This window comes from Aulonocara sp. 'chitande type north' Nkhata Bay, linkage group LG1 (assembly GCF_057382095.1).
Source record: "Aulonocara sp. 'chitande type north' Nkhata Bay isolate Kocher_YH1m ecotype deep benthic linkage group LG1, A_spYH_male_GT1.1, whole genome shotgun sequence".
NCBI lineage: Eukaryota > Metazoa > Chordata > Actinopteri > Cichliformes > Cichlidae > Aulonocara > Aulonocara sp. 'chitande type north' Nkhata Bay.
Window position 1 is genome coordinate 29,237,125 of NC_141344.1, and position 22,081 is coordinate 29,259,205.

At 42.7% G+C, this 22,081-nt stretch overlaps 1 protein-coding gene across 1 annotated transcript; it reads left to right on the plus strand.

Moving 5' to 3' along the window:
* Nucleotides 1-4,099: 4,099 nt before the first annotated feature.
* On the plus strand, nt 4,100-20,937 carry LOC147339311 (SMAD family member 6-like). Its single transcript, XM_086292299.1, has 4 exons — nt 4,100-5,535; nt 7,171-7,224; nt 7,630-7,707; nt 19,998-20,937. The coding sequence occupies exons 1-4, from the start codon at nt 4,794-4,796 to the stop codon at nt 20,627-20,629; spliced, it is 1,506 nt and encodes a 501-aa protein (XP_086148425.1). The 5' UTR covers nt 4,100-4,793; the 3' UTR covers nt 20,630-20,937.
* Nucleotides 20,938-22,081: the final 1,144 nt, after the last annotated feature.

Genomic DNA, 22,081 nt, shown 5'->3' on the forward strand with positions numbered 1-22,081 from the left:
CACGGCGAACACCAAGGTTGTTATAGTTAAAACTAAAATAAAAAGTAAAACTTAAAAAAAATTTAAAAATGTTTTAGTTTTTTGACTTTTGAAAAAAAGAAGTTAAACTTGCTGATTTGATGAACTTGGAAAACTACATAAAATTCAAAAAGATAATAATAAAGTAAATCTCAATTTCAGTATTTGTTAGTTAGTTAGTTTTTTAAATGCTATTACAGCTTCCTCGATGAAGCTTTGATGGGTATTTTTATTGAGACTCTACAGGGCGACTGTAGACTGTGAGTCAACACGCACGCCCACTCTGGAAAATACCTGAAACTAAACTGAAGTAAAAACAAAAGGTCAAAACGAAACAAACAAACAAAACCTAATTACAAAATGCAAAACTAAATAACAGGTATGCATTTCAATGAAATCTGCCTAAAGTGTGCAGGTTCCTACTTTTACTTTTGATGTAATGCTACTTTTGACAACAATGTCTAGGAAATAAGGGCAGCCAGTTCTCAGGACAGTAAACCTTAATCCTCCACTGAGAGGGCCCCACTCTGAGTCTGCATAGGTTTACTGCTGGTGCCAAAAATCAAGATGTTTGAAGGCAGAAGATCAAAAGAAGGAATTGTGTTCCCAATAGCACCACAATCAATTTCATAGATTTAACATGGTGAAATGCAAGGCTTTTATGGATGTCTATGTCTTCCCATCGAATCAACTGTAAATCACAACAGTATTGCAAGCAGACTGGAATAAAAACACAACAGCGCTGACTGCATATCCATGGTGGTGCCAATTAAGACTACTTTAGCCTCCGGTATTGAGTAAGAAACAGCGGCGCCAGCAGAGCGACGGCAGACAACTCGAGTCATCAAATGACATGAAGTGGGCCTCATTCCCATCACTGCTTTTCCTCCCACATAACGTGGGTGTGAAATCATGTCCAACAGCGTGTGCAGCAGAGTGGTATTCATGTAAATCTTTGCACGAAAGCAAATCATCTTTTAAATGCTGAAATATTCCTTGAAGTCAGGATCGCTGATCCTGGCAGGTAAACCCTGTAAACGCTGGCCGTGTTGCTAACCCTTGGCAGTGTTTACATATGCAGAGTTTCCTATGGGCATCTGATTAAGAGGGCAGCCTGGCCTGAGTCCAGAGGTCTGGCTCGACATTATCTCCAGCACCCCTGACTGTTATTATAAGGGGGCCTCCTAGTCTCTCCGCTGCTAGCCTGTAAATGGCTGGGAGTGGACAGCCACAGTGTGTGTGTGTGTGTTTGCAGAGTAAACTGCCGCCTTGGTGGGGCAACATACTGTCTGCCATATCTCTGGTCTAGAGTAGAGCCATTAGGGGAGCGATGAAGCTGATGACATGTTGTTCCTGTGACAGGCCGCCTGGCCCCAGACTCCACTCTGCTGCCGCTGGAGCTGAGGGAGCCTGTGGGTCTGCCGCTGGACAGACACAGAGACGCAGGGACGGCGTTTATTTTGGGAGGTGGTTTGGTGCCGGACACCCTGTCTGCTCTCCCACCAACCTTAACACACCACCACCCTCCTCTTCCCACGCTCTCAACGCAAATCACCGCCAACACACACACACCGGTGCACTTTTGCCAAAAATGATGACGGTGCTACTGACACATATTCTTTTGGAGGATCAGTTTGCACAAAGCAGTAAGAATAACAATAATAATAAAACAAGAAAAATGTTTGATAAAAAAAATCAAATGCATAATAATAAAGGAAAAAAGAGATTTGTATGTAATTAATAATCTTCATTAACTGAATAAAATAGATCATTCTTATAAAAGCCATCTTCCAGTGAGCTTTTGTTATCTAATTTGTTTTTCCTTGCAGGTTCAACAGTACCACATTTACTGAGTCGGGTATTGTAATTGAGCTTTGTTGTGATAACATGACAAAATTAATATAACTCCAAAAAGAGCACTATTTTGGGGTCAGCTTCTGTTGTTTAAATGTGCTGTAGGCTATAAATAAAATATACACATACATCAACACAACAAGGTTTAAAAATCAGGCATGTTTGAGGTATATATATATATATATATATATATATATATATATATATATATAATTTATTAAAGAATTCAGTAAGCTACACAGTGAACTTAGAAGATAGAAACAATAGAAACAAAATCTTGCTCCTATTACACTAGTGTCAGTCTGAAACCAATATCAGAAATATATTATATATCCACATTTTTTATATTATATATCCAAATATCGATGCTATCGATACTTTGGATCGTTCAGCACTGTTTGAGTTCATTTGGGATTTCCATTACAGCTTTTTGTCTTCTAATATGCAAAATACCAAAAACCTGACCCCAAAGTTTTTCTGCTGCCTCTGATGTTTTATTAAACCCTTCTGAGCATTTGCAGGAATACATTTTACATTTATTCATGTGTTTAACTCAGCGGCTGCAGCAACGCTCGTCTGAATTTTTTTCTATTTTTCTGTTGGTTTGTTGGAGTCTGTGATAAATTTAGATAATAATAATAATAATTTATGGCTGTTGTTTTCCATGGCTGCTGTGACTCCAGTGACCTGTAAAACATTAAACTCAGGACAAAGCTCTTCCAAATCACTTCCTTCTTCCCTTTTTGCATATTTGCTTGTGATTGACTTACACAGGGGGACACATTTTGAACAGATGCCCAGTAAACCTCGCTGTAGCCACTCACAGACACTGCATCCTCTTCTTTGTCAACTCTCTCCTGCTGCCATTGCAACTTGACTCTCACTTCCTCTCATATAGACAGTAGGCACTGATCTTGGACTAGCACACATAACTGGACAAGCCATGAATAGACAGGGTTAATGCTTCTGTTATGAGGTGTGGACTTCCCCCCACCACATTGTAAGGAGTTGCTAAAATACCAGTTAGGAGTCACAGAGACCAGCACTGGACTAGTGCTATGCCACTGGGGGATGCCCTAGTCCCTTGCTTACACTCCAGGTGTTTATCCTGACCATCAAAAGGAATGTGGGCTTCACATTTCAACATGTGAAGGAGAGGAGCTAGGAACTGAACTGTGTGATTAATGGAGAACCTGCTGTATCAGTATCCCCTGTAAAACAATTAAAGAGTACATTCAGCATTAACTGAAGAATTATGTTGTACCACACCTAAACAATAAATGAATAAATAAATACAAACACACAGTCATCTATATGTTACTAATAATGTATTAATATTAGCTAATACTTACTCTTGTTAACCCTATTTCTCTTGGTCTCTGCTCAGGACTGAGCAGAGGAGAGCAGGATGTTGCGTCTTTAAGAGTTAAGAAACTTGAAACCGTGTTTGCGCAACAATCATTGCGGCTCCCAGCCGCCAAAGTGTCTAGACTGGCACATGATGGCGGGAATCAACCAATGGCTCCAGAGCTTTCCTCTGGGGCCCCGAGAGAGAGAGAGAAAGAGAGAGAGTCAACACCAAACGAAAACCAAGGCGCTGTGACTTTGGTTTCAAAATAAAAGCGTAAAAGTTCCGGAAAATTGTATCTTTTAGAATCAGAATCAGAGAAACTTTTAATCCCAGTAGGAAATTGAGTTGAAGATATATACAACAAACGTCAAACACTCATATAAAAGGAAGTGTAGAAACAGAGATATTAACAGATAAATATTAAGATAAGTATAGAGATATAGGTGTAGATATAAATGTAAATATACATATAAATATAAAAGGACACAAATATTTGTGCACATATATGTCCAGAAATGTGTCTACACAAGAGCAAACAATCAAAAATAATACTATTAAATGTATAATGGCATTCTTTAATGAAAACAAGAAAGAAAGAAAAACTCCCAAGTTACTTTCAGGAAGTTTTACAGAAAATTCTGTTTACCTACGACACGCTTTTTAAACCTTATCCGTGGCAGTGGATTTGGCCTTTCTCACTCTACAGTGTGGATAAACGCTTTTGGATCCCCCCCCCCCCCAACTTTCTCGTTTTAACTGCTGTATGTTTTATTTTGAAAAGTTACCATTGGATAATCCAGGTTTTATTCCGTTTGACTTGACTGAAGCTTGTGTCCATGTGTGTTTGCGGGAGCGTGTGTGCACGTGTGAACGCGTGTGTTTGTGTGTGTGCGTCCGAAAAGTTCCTGCAGGGGAGTGGAGAGTGGAGTAATTCCAGCTCTCTTTAAAACAACTTCTCAGCACGGATTCCGTCCTGGAGTTTGGCACCGGAGTGTCCGATCATCTCTGCTTTGTCCCGGGACACTGACGCGGAGTTCCTGCATCCCACACAGCGACAGAAACCGAGATTTTAGTGTTGCAAGGATTTATTTTTCGAAGCCAAGGAACCACGAAGGGATCGAAGAGGCTCTAGTCTGGAAAGTCTGGAAAAGTTCTGAGTTTCTGATTGTGATGGTCTTTCTGTTCATGTAAGCTGATCCTGGCCCTTTGGGCGGTCTGACTATGTTCTGTGAATTGTGTGTGGGACCTTCAGAGTGTCGGGGAGTTAACGGCTTTGTGAGAGGGCAGGCGAAAGAAGTGGCTTAATTGAGTTGGCGACAGCAGGTCACTGAGCAGTGACTGCATGTAGCCTTCTCCCTCATCAGATGTTCGGTGATGTTTAACGCGATGCGTGATTGATCATTACCTTCTAATGCTGCGAGGAAGCCTGGAAACGGTGACCACCGGCTGCGCACGCTGTGCGCACCGTGCACAAACTCACGGTCTTGTGCGTCGAGTGTAAATCGATGTGGCATCTCCCGAGAAGCGGACGGGACCGACGGGACTCATCCGAAACTGTTTAGGTTATCGTATGTTCAAGTCGAGACGCCCAGGTCTTGTACGGCGACTCTGGAGAAGCCGTGTGGTCACCGAGAGCGACGGGCGGGATGGAAGCAGACGAGGTGAAGGAGAGCGGAACGGTGAGTGGGGCAGACACTCGGGTAAGCTCCACAGACACGAGCAGCGGTCGATGACACACACCGACACGGCTCCGGGACTCACGGGGGAGGCTGGAGACCTGACAGAGGGCGCGGAGAGAGAGGACGAGGAACAGCCCGACGATGACCGGGGTGCCATGTGCGTCCCGGAGCACAGAGGCTCCCGGCGAGGACAGGAGAGCGACAGCAGGACGGTGACGTGTTGTTTGTTTGGGGAATGGGATTTCAGACCTCGGAGCTCTTACTGGGCCGCGAGAAAAGACGGAGCTGGCCCCTGTCAGTGCGCACCGAGGCGTGGGGTTCTGGAGGAGGACCTTGCGAGCACCGCTCACGCTTTTTTGAAGAGACTCAAGGAGAGGTCTCTGGACGCCTTGGTGAAGGCTGTGGAGACCAAAGGAGGGATACCCGGCGAGTGCGTTATGGTGCCGAATACTGAGCTGCGGCTCGGTGCTCATCACATCTCTCCATACTATCTCCTTTGTAAGCTGTTCCGCTGGGGCGACCTGCCGCTCTCAGCGCGACTCAAATCGCTGTGCCACTGCCAGAGCTTCGGTGCGGTGGACAGCGCAAAGGTGTGCTGCAATCCTCATCACTACAGCCGCTTATGCGGGCCAGGTAAGGACACTGACACCGGAAGATAGGGGTTGTGGAATCAGAGAACATCGATCAAACTCATTAATCAGACATCATCCCTTAGAAAAGACCATTATAAATGCCTTAAACACCGAAATATCCACCAATATTCCAACCTCGAGATTGAGTTATCTGAAACCATCACACACACCTTCACGAGGGCCCCTGGTCTCCCCCCAGAATCCCCTCCAAGCTGATAGGCCTTGCAGAAAGTTAGTCTCATGCAAATAAAAAAAAGTGTATTTAATGCTATATAAAGATTGATGACCTGTATAACTACAGTATAACGAATAGCATAATATAATGGGGAATTCCAACAAATATGTATCGCTCGCCTGAGGCCTGCAGCTGAAGAAGAAAGTCAGTATTGTTAAAGTGTCGAGCATTTCTTTTCCTGCAGTTATTACAGATGAACTCATCATGCATTTGCAGGCGTCTAACTGGCTGCACTTCCAGCTGACAGTGCGAGTCTGTTTTTTCTTCTAGTGTTTTATCGTCTGTCTTACAGGTTTATGGTCTATTCATAACTCTTTTTTTTTTTTAACTTTGGGCAACCATTACTTTGGTCCTTCTGCACATTCCAATTACGTTACACGCTTATTTCAATTTTCGCAAAAACTCTGGCGCTTCTCACATCATCCAAATGGAGGTCGCACTCAAGTTGCACTTAGGCTCTTTTTCCTCTGACAAGGAGGTCCTCCTCTTGTTATTTAGGTTAAGGAGTGCCGATAATATACAGTTTGCATAGTGCTGGCGCCAGACTGACTCGCTGGGTATCTGACTGACTGAGGACTCCGGCAATTACTGGCTCTGCTCTTAAAGGGGCCGCAGCCACAAACTTGTGTCCACTTTGGAGTGAAGGATTTATTCCAGCAGCAGCAGAATTATGGAGCTTTCAAAGCCGCTTTAACACAAAAGTCATAATGAGAGCTTGTATGAAAGAACGGAAAGATAATGAAGAAGTAACAGGGGGTAAAAACGAAGCAAAGGCTTTTAAAAGTGCATCAGATAAAGACGCAAATATATTGTCTAGGGTGAAATACTTAACTGGGGGTCTGATGCAATGTGACTCGTGTTGATTAAGCATATTTATTTAAAAAGCTCCAAAGGAATTCCAAGATATGAGCTGTGCAAATATTCCCCACGCTTTAAGTTTTTTCCTTGATCTAGGGTAGAAGGTATGTCGATACAAAGTGAAATTACAGACACACACAGCCTTATGAACATATTTTCCCATGAAAAATAACACAGTGTAAAGTTGATCTGCAGTGCTGCATTCAGGTCTTGCATGTGTTACCATTTGATATAACAACAGGTATGTTTAAAGACTTCCCTGAGGAGAAAATACTTTTTATGTGAGTGTAGGCTCTAGATTTTTTTCTTTTTAGGGGGGGGTGTTAAGCAAAATGTCTTCAATTTTGAACTGACAGACAGAGTTCGACATGTTACATTCTTGTGTGCCTCCTTGCATAATTGTGCATCTCGTAAAACCTCGTGGACTTCATGCATCTTTACGATATGATTAATAAAACAGTAATGAACTAACCGTGCATACTGTGCGTGGCAGTCTTCATTGAACCTTTAGTTTAACCTCATGTTTTTTGGCTGTTCTTACAGAATCGCCTCCACCTCCATACTCTCTGTCCCGTTCAGATGAACACAAGCCACTGGGTGAGTTTGGAAAAAAAATGGCCACCACAAAACAAAGTAGGAAAGGAGTTCATTATATCTTTCATCTGAAAATACAGACTTTATTTGATATAAGACACTTGTGCTGAAAGAGACACATGATGGTGTTGTGTTATGATAAAACAGTCCCCTGTTTCATTGATCTGACAATTATGCTTTCAGATTAACGGATTGATTAATCATTTTGTGCACTGTCAAAGAAAGTCCAAGGTGTCCTATCGACAGTCTAACAATCAGCGAAGCTTGAGCTTTAATGACGAGAAGATTTTTATTGTTTGATAAAGGATTCAAGGAGTGCTTGATTACCAAAATCATAGTTGGGGGAAAAAAATTAACCTGGATCTCACACTTCTCCTGTATGCCTTTGCTTTTTCTTACATTTCCCAGACTCATCTCTGTCTTACACTGAAACTGCGCCACCCCTCTTCTCCAATCCGCCTCTCAATATGCCAAGAGACTACACAGGTGAGTAACTTGCATAATAACTGCTGGCTTTTTTGCTTTTCCTGCAGTGCATGGTGAAGAAAGCTGATTCTGAAGAAAGGAAAAGTTCTCACAATGAAGTTTGGAAGCACAAATGGGGAAAAAGTTTTTGAGACAGGCATCCCGTCTGAATGTTTACATAAAAGCCAAATTATATTTGCTGGTGGTGTTATGTTGTGCTTTTCCCCTGTTTTCAAAGGCCGCAAAGGCAACAGAAAACTCCGCTGCATAAAGCTTCTATTGTCAGAGAGGCACGGAGGGCTCGGTGGGGGTCTGGGGTCTCGCTATCTAGATGCCACAGCAGTGTAGGCTTTCTGTCTCTCTTTCCCCCGTCTATGCTTTCTGCACAGCAAAATATTTCACTGCGACGAAGCTGCAATAAGATCCCTGTGCATACTCTCAATCCCCTTTTGCCTCTCTAACCACCCATCCCCCTCTTTCCCTCTTTCTTCCCTCAAATCCCTTCATTCCTCTCTGCAATTGAGCAGTGGAAAGAGGCTGGCACTTTGGGGGCGGGGGAGCCGAGCGGCTCTGATGAGGCGGCGATGTAGAGCTCTGTGTGTGTGTGCGGACGCGCGTGTGTGTATGCGGTAAAGGGGGAGAAGGGGCTCAGGGCTGCTTTGGACAGGAAACAGCCCCCTCTAGATGATGAAACTGGAGCTTTATTTGTTTACGTGCTGGGGTCGGGTGGAGAGGTCCTCACAGTGTTAGAAGAAACCCACAAACCTACTCGATCAAGCCTCCCCGAGCTCGCTTGTGGACGGTGTTGAAAGGTGAATGGGCAACCTATGAAGTCTGCGTAGTGTAGCCATGGTATCGTTGACCTTTATGAGGAGTCACTGAGGATTTTCTTTTTGGAGGAGGGGGTTGTTGTGCCCAGAAGTTAACTGGAGACCTTTAGTTAAAGTTGATGTTGGAAGCAGAAGCAGTATATTGAGTTGTTATGCGCGTTTTCCAGGGGCAGAGCCTTAGCCAGCTTTTTTAGCAATACTGAGGTCGGCAGTCCTCCCAAAGCACACGTCACCCCTCTCAGAAGAGTTTGAGCTGAAATGCGAGCAAGAAGATGCTTTAATTGCAAATAATATAAACTGTCCACCTGCATTCACCCTACAAATCAGTTTTCTGTTGAACACCATCATGAATGTGTAAGATTGCTTTTTGGATAGTTTTGGAGAAGTCATCCACAGTTGTTTATCAATGACTAACAGTCACTGCACACTTTCTGAGTTCAAACAATTTATCTGATTTGTGAAAGTGTACTTATTTTAGCAGACTGTGTCCCAAATCATCCACACTCGGTCAGAAGTCCATCAAATGTCAAGTTTTTGACTTTCTGAGTAATGAGTGAGGGGGAACCATCTATTGTTTGCCTGTCTATATGAATGGAAGTGTATCAGCTTCCTTACAACATGTGGTGTGTCGAGTGTATAGACAAGTTAGCTTGTGTGTGTGTGTGTGTGTGTGTGTGTGTGTGTGTGTGTGTGTGGTCTCTGATCCCCTGCCCCCCACCCCAGCACTCTGGAGCCGAGAACCAGAGCGGAGGCCAAGAGGCATGAGTAGGAGTGAGACTTGGGTAAACAGAGGCAGCCAAGAAATCTGCATGTAGCTTTTGTTGTTAGCTCTGACAGGTTAGAGGACTCCTGTTTTGAGCTACAAGCTGGGTGAATAACAGGAAGTGAGCTGAACGCGAAGCCTACTTAAACATGTATCAGAATGAGCGTAGCTGTCACAACCTCCCCCCGAAAAAACCCCTTGATGTTGGTAAGATCTTTCAAGAGTGCAAATTAATCTCTTTTATTGTGCAGGCAATCCTTTGGCATATCATCTAAAGCTTGCAGTGTTTTTTTTAGGACAAAAACAAGCATTGGACATGTGCTTTGGCACTTTAGCATCTTTTTTCATTCCTTTAAAAACCAGCTGTGTACTCACAGCTTTAAAAAAAAGTGCAACAGCAGGGTGTGGTCCATACATACCTTTGCCCTGGCCTCTTTTATCATTCAATCAGTTAACGTTCCCTTTAAACCACAACAAACAGATCTGCCTTGAAAAAGAGTGTTTCTGCTGGAGGTTTAGTAGACTTATATCTGCTGGGATCGTCCCCCTGTGACTCCAACGAAATGTGCCGTTCAGCTGCTTGTGTGTGTTGTGTGTGTATGACAGGGAGAGAGACAGGGAGGAATTTCTGTCTGACTCGGTGATAAGATCGTCTCAAAATACTTGCATAGGGGTTCTATCAGGGCAAACACACACACACGCTTTCACCAATCACGCGATTTGTTGGAGGGGATTTTTCCTCTTTGTACCTTTAAAATCGATGTATAACTGAACAGGCCTGCTGAGTACTGTACTTGAAGGTGTGTGCTGGCTTTTCTCTGATTCTTCTGACTGTAAGTTTTTCTCTTGTAGCTTGGAATGAAATTTGCTTTTTCACGCACGGACAGTGTTGTGGCTGTCAGTTTGGAAACGTAATGAAATTTGGTCCTAATGTGGATGAGACTAATAAATGGCTTCCACTTAGCATAGCCAATGGGTCAAACTAAAAAACAAAGAGGTCTTATTAGCCTGAGCTGACATTAAAAGTTAAGGTGGTAGTGTAACCGGTCTGTTCCTGCATTGTGTCTGACACTGAAAGACCTCCAAGTAAAAAACGTGCCCACTTCAGCTCCTATAACCAAATATAAATAGGACGAGAGTTAGCTCAACCCACGCCAACTAACAAGCTAGCAAGGCTTATCTGTTCATGCTAGCATTAGCATTGCCTATACACATACGCCGCACACACGTACCACATATTCACAGCATCTAAAAAAGACAGGCGTAATTATGACAATAATGAACCAAAAACACACAATCAGAAACATCAGGGTGGATAAAAATATAATTAGTGTTGGAAAAGAAATGAAACTGACCTCTCCCACAGGGGAATCGAAGAAAAGGGGAAAAGCCCAAAGGGGTACCCCAAATTTATAGGGTTGCACCAAAGAAGAAGAAAAGGATAAGAATAATGAAGATAACTACAGGCTTGGAAGTCCTAAAAGTCAGATATACCAGGAACAGTTTGGGGTTTCGAACACATTTTATGTAATTATAACAATATGTAATTTATGACCCGATTACATTAGCACATTTGTGTCAGCTGTACAGGTTAGCTTCTACAAGCTGTAGCTGTGTTCTAAAGTTTGATATGGAGGAATTTAGTATTGACAGCATCTGCACAGAAATGTTAGAGCCTTTTCTGATTTCAGGGAAAAAATATTGTTTGATTTCTAACAATAATAGACTTGGTACCTGATGGTTACCTGCTTTGGCATAGTTGGCTGGACAGATTCATGGTTTCTTAGAGCAGTGCTCATTGGTTTCATAGGCAAGATGAGCGGCCAATCAAAAACAGCTATCAAAATTTAAACGTATAACTTATTTGAATTACTGTAGCAGTTAAAAAAACAATTTTTTTTGAAAGGTCTCGATAACAGAGGGCTGATTGTACATTATTGTCGTAATCTTCGCTATTGTATGTGAGAACCCTGGGCAATGAGTTCTGTTTGTGGTTTGTTTAAAAGTGCTGATTTCACAATGCATCCATCCTTTTCTTGTAAAACTGGAAAACAATAAATCTATCTGAGGGGGGAAGCAGTTAAACGTATACTCCCAAACTAATGTAGTACATCTAGAAACAAAGACCTACACTTGATGGTGTTGCAAATTAGTTGGAACACATTTGTTGTCTGGCTTTAGTTTAAAAACAAAAATAAAATGTGCTCCTGCACTGTATGTAAGTCTTTTGTAAACTCTAATGTAGTAACGCTGTACAAAGAGTTTCATTTTTCTCGCCAAAGGTAAATGCATCTGATTAAATTTAATTCATGGTGTAATATAATTGTATAACTATGATAATCCCAACACTAGTTGCAGATTTCCATACATCGAATAACAACTTGCAAACCTGCTTTTTAAATACTGAGAAAGGCAATAAATAGAGAGCTGAGTGTAGCTTCTCCGGCGTCAATCAGCAGTCAGGACGTGCCATTTACTGGATAAAAACAGAGCTAAGTGACATTCCCATCCAAACACGAATCAGATGACATCAAGACAGTTTCTGGCCATCATGTTAAAACTCGCAGCGTAACAACATGCTAACTGTTACCATGTTGACTCTAGCACATAAACTCTAGCATTTGGTGTTAGCAGCTAATTCTGATGCACTAAAGTCATGCAGAATTGCAGAATGAGGTTTCATATTATTAATAAGCGGTCCCCTGTCATCACACCATCACATAGCCAAAAAAAGTAAGGATTTTATAGGTGTAGCTCATTTGGAAAACCTTTATTAGTAAGTTAAAATACAAACAAATGTATTTTTCCTCCCCACTGTCGCCAAGTGCTTGGTCAGAGGAGACTGTTTGATTGTTGGGTTTTTCTCTGTCTTATTGTAGAGTCTTTACCCTACAATATGACGTACCTTAAGGAGACTGTTGGTGTGATTTTGTGCTATATAGATACAATTGAATTGAAATTAACTGAATTTGCGATTATCTCAATTCTCATAATTTTATTTAGGCTGACTGTTGTCGACTCTTTCTTTAGTTTATTTCGTGCTGCTTCACGCGCATGTTTAAACACTGCGTGCAGATGCATCTTACTCACATTTTCAGCACGTAACATAAAATGTATCATAAAATGTAAATACTTACATTCAGCCTTGGGATAAATGTTATATTTTTGGCATAGATGTTGTGTTTCAGCTGCTTTCTTGTCCTCCTGGTGTGTAATGAGTATAACAAGCTCGTTTTACTAGCATTTCAGTGAGCACTGTGTATGTTACTCACCACATTGTCAAGTGTGCCATATGCAGATTCATGTACATTTGACGCAACTGAGAGTGTAGCTAAACAGTGCCAAGAGTTTGTGATTTCTTTGCCATCTTTCACCATATGACATTCTTGTGCATGTCAAACATTTGCTCGTCTTCTTGTCATTAGCCCCTTGGCTTTTGAACATGTGGAAACAAGTAAGGCAATGATACTTAGAGGACATTAGTATGGCCTGGATGAAATGAGGTAAGACAAGAGGACTGGTCCCTTTTTGCCCTCAGTAATCATATTTTGGGGGCTTGTTTGGTTAAGCAGAGCGAGGTATCAGCCAAACATCCTGTCTCAAAGCCCTGTCTGCACTCACAGCAGCATTAACCCCATGAATTGGCCCTTTGACTGATGTGGCACGGCCTAGGAATGTTGGGAAATTGGGAAGGTGAGGGGGAGCGGGGTCTCCGAGTAAAAGGAGTAGGTGGGGGATAAGGGGAGGAGGGGGTCTGACTCTTGGGAGTGACATGTGATACATGTTTGAACATATCGCCGTTAATACTTAAGAAACGTGGAGTGGAACTGACATTCTTGGAAGTTTGGAAGCAGGCAGTTTTAAGAGTTTTGACAGTGCTCCCATGCTACGTTTAGCTCAGAAGGTTTTGGGGAATTCGCCCACCAAAGCGATGCTACTCTCAAGTAAAGGCTTTACTCTCAGAAGTAGAATATTAAATTAGATACCTAGATTAAACAAAACAAAAAATGTTATCACTTTCAGATGCTTGATGAATTGTTCAAAGACACAAAATAAACACCCGCATTCTGCCGTGTCCGGTGAGAATCCCTCTGCCTCCGCCTGAATGGGTCCTCCCGGTGACCTGAATCTCCAGTCTGTTTGCTGGCACGCGTACAGCACTTGCTCCTATGCCTGACTGAGACACATTAGACTATGGAATTCAACATCAAGTGCCGGCCCATTAACCATTTGTCATTTCCTCAAATATTTTCCACTGCGCCTCTTTTTCACTACAAGCAGCCGCATGGGTGAGGACGCAGCACACAACTCGCTCAGTTTATTGTGTTTGTGACCTTTTTTTTTCTTTTTTTTTTAACACATTTTGGACTGAATGCCATGTTATTACAGCCCTGCTCCCAGAGAAAATACAGCAGTGAAGGGAATATCTGGAAGAGCTGACAAGTTCTGGATGTGGCATTTCTCTCAGTTGGAGAGCACCATCATTAAACTTTTCGTGGTTTTTATTTTGCAGTTTAATTCTGCAGTGCTCTTCCCATAACTTTGACCTTTTGTGGCTTAAACCAAAGCACAGACCAGGTTAACATCTGAAAGAAAAGTAACAAATAAGAGTAAAGTTAGATTTCAGATTTTTCAGGATAGCAAACAAATCTTAAAAAGCAACAGAAAAAAAAAATATATATATATATCAAATCAAATCAAATCACTTTTTATTGTCACATCACATGTGCAGGTACATTGGTACAGCACATGCGAGTGAAATTCTTGTGTACATATATATATATATATATATATATATATATATATATATATATATATATATATATATATATATATATATATATATAAGGGCTATAAAGGGTTAATGCTTTGTATAGATGGACTTTCTGATAGCAGACCCAGAACATGTCAGCCACACTTACCAAACCCTCCAGGTTCCCTTATTTTATTTCCCTATAGAAAAAAAATAGAGGGGTTTAATACTTTCCAACTTTTAAAAAAGATTTCATTTCTTCTGGCTCTGTCTCAAATGTAATCAAAAAGCTGTAAAATCTGTACTCACTGAGTGTCCGAAGCTCTAGTTTTGACACGTCACGTGCGTCACATCGCCTGTTGGGGCGAAGATGCCCCCCAAAAGCAGCCAACATGAATTATAGCGTATGTGAGCATCTGAGGTCCCTGCGCCTAGAATAGATTGCTTGAGCGGGTTGTGTTTTCTTGATTTTCTTTTTCATTATGATAGATGCGGCAGTAGTGTGCATATGTTTAAACGCCGCGTGCAGATGCATCTCGCAGACATTTCTAAATGAAGCAAAGTGAATCAGCAGGCTTCCAAGTTCATACACTAAGAAGACGTTACATATTTGTAGCCATCCTGGTGATTAAGCAAAGGTTGTTGTTTCATTGTTCACAAAAACCTTTTCTCCTCGCTTTCATTATCTCTTCTGCTCTTGCTCCCTTCCTGCCCTTACTGAAGATCCATCTCTGCTGTTGCTTCTCCACAGTTCTTCTGCTTGCTTTTTGCTCTCGTAGTCTTGCTCTCCTCTCTTTCAGCCCATGTTGTCAGGCAATCACAATTTAAAATAAGGTTTAAATTACAGGACTGGCTGTGGCTTTCCGTTGTTCCCTCAGAGTTTTTGCCAACTCGCAATTTGGCTTTTAATGGAATCCTGCCATGCTGCTGAACCTAAAGATTCTTTGCAGATGTCGACAGACTCTGACTCTATGAAATGTAAGAAACTGTCGGCAGCACCGTGAGCTCCAAAGGCAACCCTGAGCTAAGACGCAGGTTAATTAATATTTGTAGGTATTTTCAGGACTTGTAGCCGCCTGTTCACCCCGCTTTGGAAATCACTTTTGACAGCATTTGTCATCATTTGATTTTGATGACCGAATGACGAGAAATAATAAATGTGCTCTTGCACATGTCGCCCTCCGCTAAACGACTGCAGGCCCTCGTGTCACCTCGCTTTCGGTCCACACTCCCGCGTGCACGTCTGAGCTGGAGTTTCACATTCTGATAATTCTCCCAAATTACATTTTAGTGGAATTCCATAACTAATTCTTCATAGTGGAACAAATGGATCTATTCCACCAATAAACGCGTGTAATTATGTTGTGAGGAGTGAAGGCCATATAGTCGGACCACGTGAGGCTCAATGAGAGACTTGTCAACTTGACCCCTGTGACTGGCTGAGGGGAGGGTGGGTGGGGGGGAGGAAGTGTTGAGGAAGAGGGCCTGTCCAGGAATGTGTTGGGAGGGGAGAGTTGTCAACTACCGAGCTCTGAAGCAGCCCTGCGTCTGCTTTTCGTGCCTCCGTTCAGACGTTAATCATCTTTCTTTGAGTCATTTGTGCACTTTAAACTATGCATTGTCTTAAGCAAGCCAGATTTAAGACTCTAAGTCTTTAGTGGTGATGACACCTGCGTATGTATCTCTGGTGGCTCTGTAGGTGCACGCACAGTTGCATGTATAGGAGAAGCACAATGGGAATAAAAAGGTAAAAACTGACCACAGATGAGATCATCTTGCAAAGCCAACTGTGTGTAAGCCATTTACTTTCACAATTTTTTTTTTTATGGCCAAGGTGATGGCATAAACGCGACAGTGGAGTTGTCCAGGATGCGAGTTGTATGCAAAACCTGAGACATTCCTTGGCTCGAGTTGTTTGGCACTTTGAAGTAGCAGCAGAAATGCAGGAAGCTCGTTACTTTCGCTCTTCCTTTCTAAACCGCCTCCGAGCACTTCTCCCTAGGAATTTTACAGGGACACACTGTAACTTTACTTCAGCTCAGTCGGGTCGGTCCAAAGGACGTCTCCAGCTGGCGAGGCCAGGTTTGTGTCTCTTGTGCCGTTAAACACGAGACATCTCCAGTCACACACCGCTCCATCACACAGATCCACTTCACAATGGAAAAAAAAAGAGGGAGAAGGAATGAGTGTGTGTGTGCAGGAATGCGTGTTTGTGCGCGTGTGTGAGCAAGAGCCCCACTGTGTTCGACTGTAAAGGCCACGTCTGGCGATAAGGCAGCCCGCTGATGGTAGAGATAGTCGAGACGCCAGCTTAAATGTGGCTTGCTGGATTGAAGTTTTTTCCCTGTAATGATAGTTGTCTCAAACAACATAGAATCTACCATTTGTAGGCAGGGAGGGGTGTCTCTCTCTCTTTCTCCCTCTCACTTTTTCTGTTTTTCCCCCACCTTATTTGATTTTATTTCTACTCTTTTAGGATCTTTGGCATTAAGTTGAATCAAAACAAAGCATTTTAAAGGCAACCGACGATGGTCAGTAGATAAATTCTATCCTCCCTTCTCGTCCCTCTGTCCCCCTCACACTCCCTCCTCATCCCTGCCCGCCCCCTTCCCAACCCACCCACTTCTTTCAGCACAGTGGAAGAGTCTAATAACTGGAGGGGAATCTAATCCTTGGCACTGGATGAAAGACGAGGGTCTCCCTCCCTCCCTCTCTTTCTCACAGTCTCTTTCTCTCTCTTCATTTTTTCCTTGGATGCTGGTTATGCTTGGCAGGTTCTCGCTCCCTCTCGTTCCCCCGCTCCCTCTTTCAGTCTACCCAGTCTCCCTTTTCCTCTGTCTCTCTCTTTTTTACTCCTCTGCTTCCCGTCTTTTCCTGCACAGCTTTATTCCTCTCTTCTCTCCAGGTTACAGTTTGGAGGAGGAAGCCTCCACTGTTCAGACTGGAGTAAGAGAAAACAAAGCAGGAAGTTTGGAGGAAGTTAAAGTAGCTTTACAGCTATAGACATGTAAACAGCCAGCTTATTAGCGTGTTTGCTTCACATATGCAAGACCCAAAATATGTTCATAACCAATTAAGCTTTTATGCATCATTTTGTCTGCTGAGGGAGCGTCACATCATATTCCCAACATTGTTACAGGAGGGAAAACAGAGAGATGCGGAAATGTGAGATAAAAGATGAGTGCTGGCGTCCTCGTTTGAAGTCCAGGTTTAACAATCTGTGAGCATCCGGCAGGAAACTGACTGTCTGACCTCTGAACTTTGATTGCCACTGCCTTTTACTTTGTTTGTGCAGTAAAGTTGCAGCTTGTTGTCGTGTATATTCCCACCTTTGTTCAACCCCTAAAGTTCAGTGGGCGTCTCGGTGAGATTGGCACTAAGAGACAGCGATTTTGAAATGAAATAACAAAAGCTACTTATCTAATTGGTAAACAGGGCTGTTAAATAGAGGTTGGCTTAAATGCTTGCAGGACTTTGTAATTGCTGCCAGCCCACGTACAGATGCGGGCATGCATGCACACCAACAAAGTCCCACAGACACACACACACACACAGCTTTTTGACTTCCTCCAGTTGAATATAAACATGCTGATAACCTCCAGCTTCAACCCCTCTTTAAAAATTCCATTGAAGAAGTCAGTTGCCCTCCTCCTCCTCCCTCCCTCCTTCATCGTTCTCACACAAGCTGGTTACACCTTTACTTGGATGATAGCCAGGCCGAGCGTGATGACACCGAGGACTCTGCCAGAAACATTAAACATGCCTCGCTGTCAAAATGCTGGTGGAAATTTTGATCTAGTGTTTTGAACTTTACAGCAGGTCAGTCATTCTTAAATTTAATAAAGTCTGCACAAGCACACTTCAGGCGTGCATGAGACCATAAATAAAGAGAGCAGGAGAAGATCTAAATTCTTATGAGTGCTCATGTCTTCTAGCTGCTGCCTCTTATGTTTCTATTTCCAATATACTATCCAGCTATGAATACTGAGGGTGTCTGAAACGTAAAAAAGCCAGCCTTTAAAACCATATTATTTGCCCCATCATTCATCATATGATTGAAATTAAAGTGTGCCGTGCCTTTTGAAAGAAAACCTTAAAAGTTCCAGTTTGCTTTAAGTCTTCTTTGGGAATTAAGTTGATCGTGAGCTCATAAAGTCTCCCTGTGTTTCCCCAGACATGTTTGCGTTGCCTTATTACAGGGAAGAGCATGGCTTGTAAAAGTGTGTGTTTGTGTGTGCGTGAGCGAGCCACGAAGAGATAGAGTGGGAGAAAGAGAGAGATCCTAGCTAGCCGTGCAGCCCGCTCTCTTATTGGAGAGCTGTAAAAACTGCAGTCCGCAGGAGTTGCCAGCCTGGAATTCACTAATGACACACGTGGGCCTCAGATGAGAAGTGCAATTTTGTGTGTGTGTGTTACAGTCATACTGTTTGGATCAGAGGGCTCAATTTGTGTGCGTACGTGGGCATGTGTGAGGCCCTGTCTCATCATTTTCTGTGTGTGTTTGTGCTCGTGTGCAACCACTCACATCTCTTCTACATTTACCAACCCTTCTTCTCTGAAACCCCTGAAATGAAAATGGCCGGGGCATAAACACAAAAAAGATCTCGGCCCTCGTTTCACTTTCTTCTTTTAAAGCAACCCGCCATTGGGAGAAAGGCTGCCGCCATTTTGGCCCCTGGTAAATGAAGTCGAGGGTTTTTTCGCTGGAATATGAAAGGAATGGGGCCACAGGCACATGGGTCTTTAAATCTTCTGTGTCAATAGAGTCTCTGGAGCAAAATAATGGCATCACTCTGTGTGGGAGTTAATGTGAGCTGATAGCATGAGGGCTGGGGGGTCAAGGGTTCATGGGCTTGCGCTAGGTTGACAGAGAGCTGAATGCTTTCCACCCCAGACACCCCGCTCTAAAACCTCCTCTTTAACTCCGGGCCTGAAAGAGGCTTGCAGAGGGTGACAGTGAGGAGATGTCAGTGGAGTTAACAGTTTTAACCCCCTTTTCAAAATACCGCAACAGGCGACTAACTAAAGGGAAGAGCATGCATCCATGCAGCTGAATGGGTATAAAAATGATGTGAATCATTTACAGCATCGAGTATTGGGACATTTTGTTTATCATTTATCAGGGGAGGGAGACCGTGGTCAACACTCATGTCCATGTGTTCTTTTTTTTAATTGTTACAAAAGAGGAAACAATCCAAGAGATGCATTTAGGACATCCAGAGAATGCTAATTTTACATGAAAGACAAACTAGAAACAAAATAACAGCATTCAAGGAAGCACAAGGAATTTGAGATGGTCCCCTCTATCATCCCGGTCCTTCCTCTAGAGCTCAGTCAAAGCAAATAAATGTTCTATAGTACTGAGATGTGGTAACTTAGGTAAGCCCCTTTTAACCGTATGCTGTAACCATTCACGCCATTCAGCAATTGCGGGCTGCATTGACCCGAAGTGTGGTAACATTTCTCGGGAAGTTGCATCGTGAGTTACAATGTAGATTTCCAGAAGAAGTCCAGTCTAATGAACTGTGGGTGCATTTTCACACATCAAACTGTGCTAAAATAAAGCCTTTCTCCACTTCCTAGAAAGTGATTTCCTGCTTTCAAAACAGGCATGTTTTCTGTGGCCGCGTGAAACCTGCTGTAGTTGTGTTAGTCTGATATATTTTGAGTGAAGAGGTTGTACTTAAACAAGATTTTAACACACAAGGTTCACACAAATTGACGACCATCAACTTAAAAAGTGAAGTAGATCGACTGATAGCTACTTCCCATTATTCCTTTTATTGATGAGTCAGAACAGATTTCAGGGATAGCAATATAAAGATCCATTTATGATGTTCTGATGTTGTTTACTTGTGCTCAGCAGCTAAAATGTCTTTTATATCATCTCACACTGATAGAAAAATTAAATACACTTTACTGCTACGACCATTACCTCATTCACTTCCTTTCCTTTCCTCTTCAGACACTGGTACCTCCATCGGCTCGGTGACCTCTGGTGGACATCGCTCTCACTGGTGTAGTGTTGCTTACTGGGAGCAGCGCACACGCGTGGGTCGCCTTTATCCAGCCTACGAGCCCTCACTCAGCATCTTCTATGACCTACCTCAGGGCACTGGCCTCTGTCTTAGCCAACTCCAAGCCAACGCCTACCATAGCCGGCGTGACGACCCAGGGAGCCACAGCTTGTTAGGTCATCACGGACATCACAGGCACGGAGGGAGCAGCAGCAGCAGTGTGCAGCAGATACGCAGTAAAATTGGTTTCGGCATCGTTCTGAGTCGCGAGCCGGACGGAGTTTGGGTGTACAATCGCAGCCAGCACCCGGTGTTTGTTCACTCGCCCACTCTGGACCCGCCCAGTGCTCGAAGGCTAAACGTGAAGAGGGTGATGCCGGGCTTTTCTCTCAAGGTGTTCGATTATGAGTGCTCCAGCTGGATGGCAGAGCACAGCGTAAAGCCCGAGAGCCAGGAGGGGCCCTGGGACCCCCACAGTGTTCGCATCAGTTTTGCAAAAGGATGGGGGCCCTGCTACTCCAGACAGTTCATCACTTCCTGCCCCTGCTGGCTGGAGGTGCTGCTCAATAACCACAGATAGCACGCACACACACGCTCATAGACTCACAGGAAGCGTCCTGGTCCAGTATCCTAATTGTAATCTACCTAGATTTAATATAAAATTTATATATTATATAAAATATATTATACTTGTAAATATTTGAGTCATTTTTACAATGCAATTATTTATGTATAGTGTAATGTGTACATGAACAAAATAAAAAGGAACAAGAATATGCACTTTTGCCTCTATATATACATTACAGATTCTCAGCGTTGTTTCGCAAACATAAATATGAAACTCTCATGATTTAGCAATTCCATTGAAAAGTATGCCACACACACATTGTCAATAAAGTCTTTGTATGAAGTGAATGTTTCCGTCATGTTCTTGAGTGCTTGTACCTGAGCTTTGGCTGGCTTGCTTGACTTGTATGCACATGCAGGTTTATAACATTGTCATTAATAGGATCCATTAAAGGTGAGTAACTCATTCCTGAGAAAGGTTGTTAATGTTTGAACTCAACAACCAAACAAGCACGCCTCTTCCTTCAGTGCAATCGACTTTACATAAAAGATGCACAGAGCCACTGAAACACCATCGACTGGTAAGTAAAATTCTGTCTTGAAGCCTCTGAGCTTGTTAGTCATTGTCATTTCCATCTTGGTGTTTTGAATTGAGGTCTGATGAAGGAGCTGTGGACCTGACCTTCATACTGAAGACACGCCACACTCATACGATGTGAACTGTTAACTACAAGGTAGCCCAACCTAATGCACACCCTGCTTTGGCATGAGGTCATTATCCCATAGACTTCAATACCATCAGACTTCTCTGCGGAGCCATGGTAGTCCTCCACCCCCTGTTGAATATTAGAAACAATTGACATTTAAGAGACTTCCACATCAGCTTCTGTCTTCACGCGATGGTAAGTAACTCATCAAAAGGTCTTGCCCTCAAAACCACAGGTCTGCTTCCTGCATACATTTCAAGTGATGCTAAAAACTCAGCAAGCTAACAATGGAGAAACATTCCAGGTTTGTAGTTTCTTGTTTTCATGGAGGAAGCTGAACACATACAATGTAATCATACTAATAATGTAAGTATGCACAAACACAATAGAGAAGTCCGCTGAGAAGAAAAAGGGGACTATTAATAAATGTATAAGCATACCAGATAAACCTTATATAAGTTTTCGTTTTTTGGAGGCAACGATTTTGCATAGTTTTTTTTTTAAGTTCTGGGAACTAATTAGATTTTACAGTGGCAGATATTTCGTCTGTTTTTTTGTTTGTTTTTAACCAGAGCAGAACAGATAGTTCACACTCCCAAAAAGTTGATTCTTTGATCAGTGTTGCTGATCAATGGTCATGAAAATTTGCATATTAATGATCAAGAAACTGATCTCACAGCACGTTGTTCGCCAGTGGACTAGTTTCAGTCATTCTGTAAATGTACTGTTTATAGGATTGGGGAAACCTGCAGTCAGCT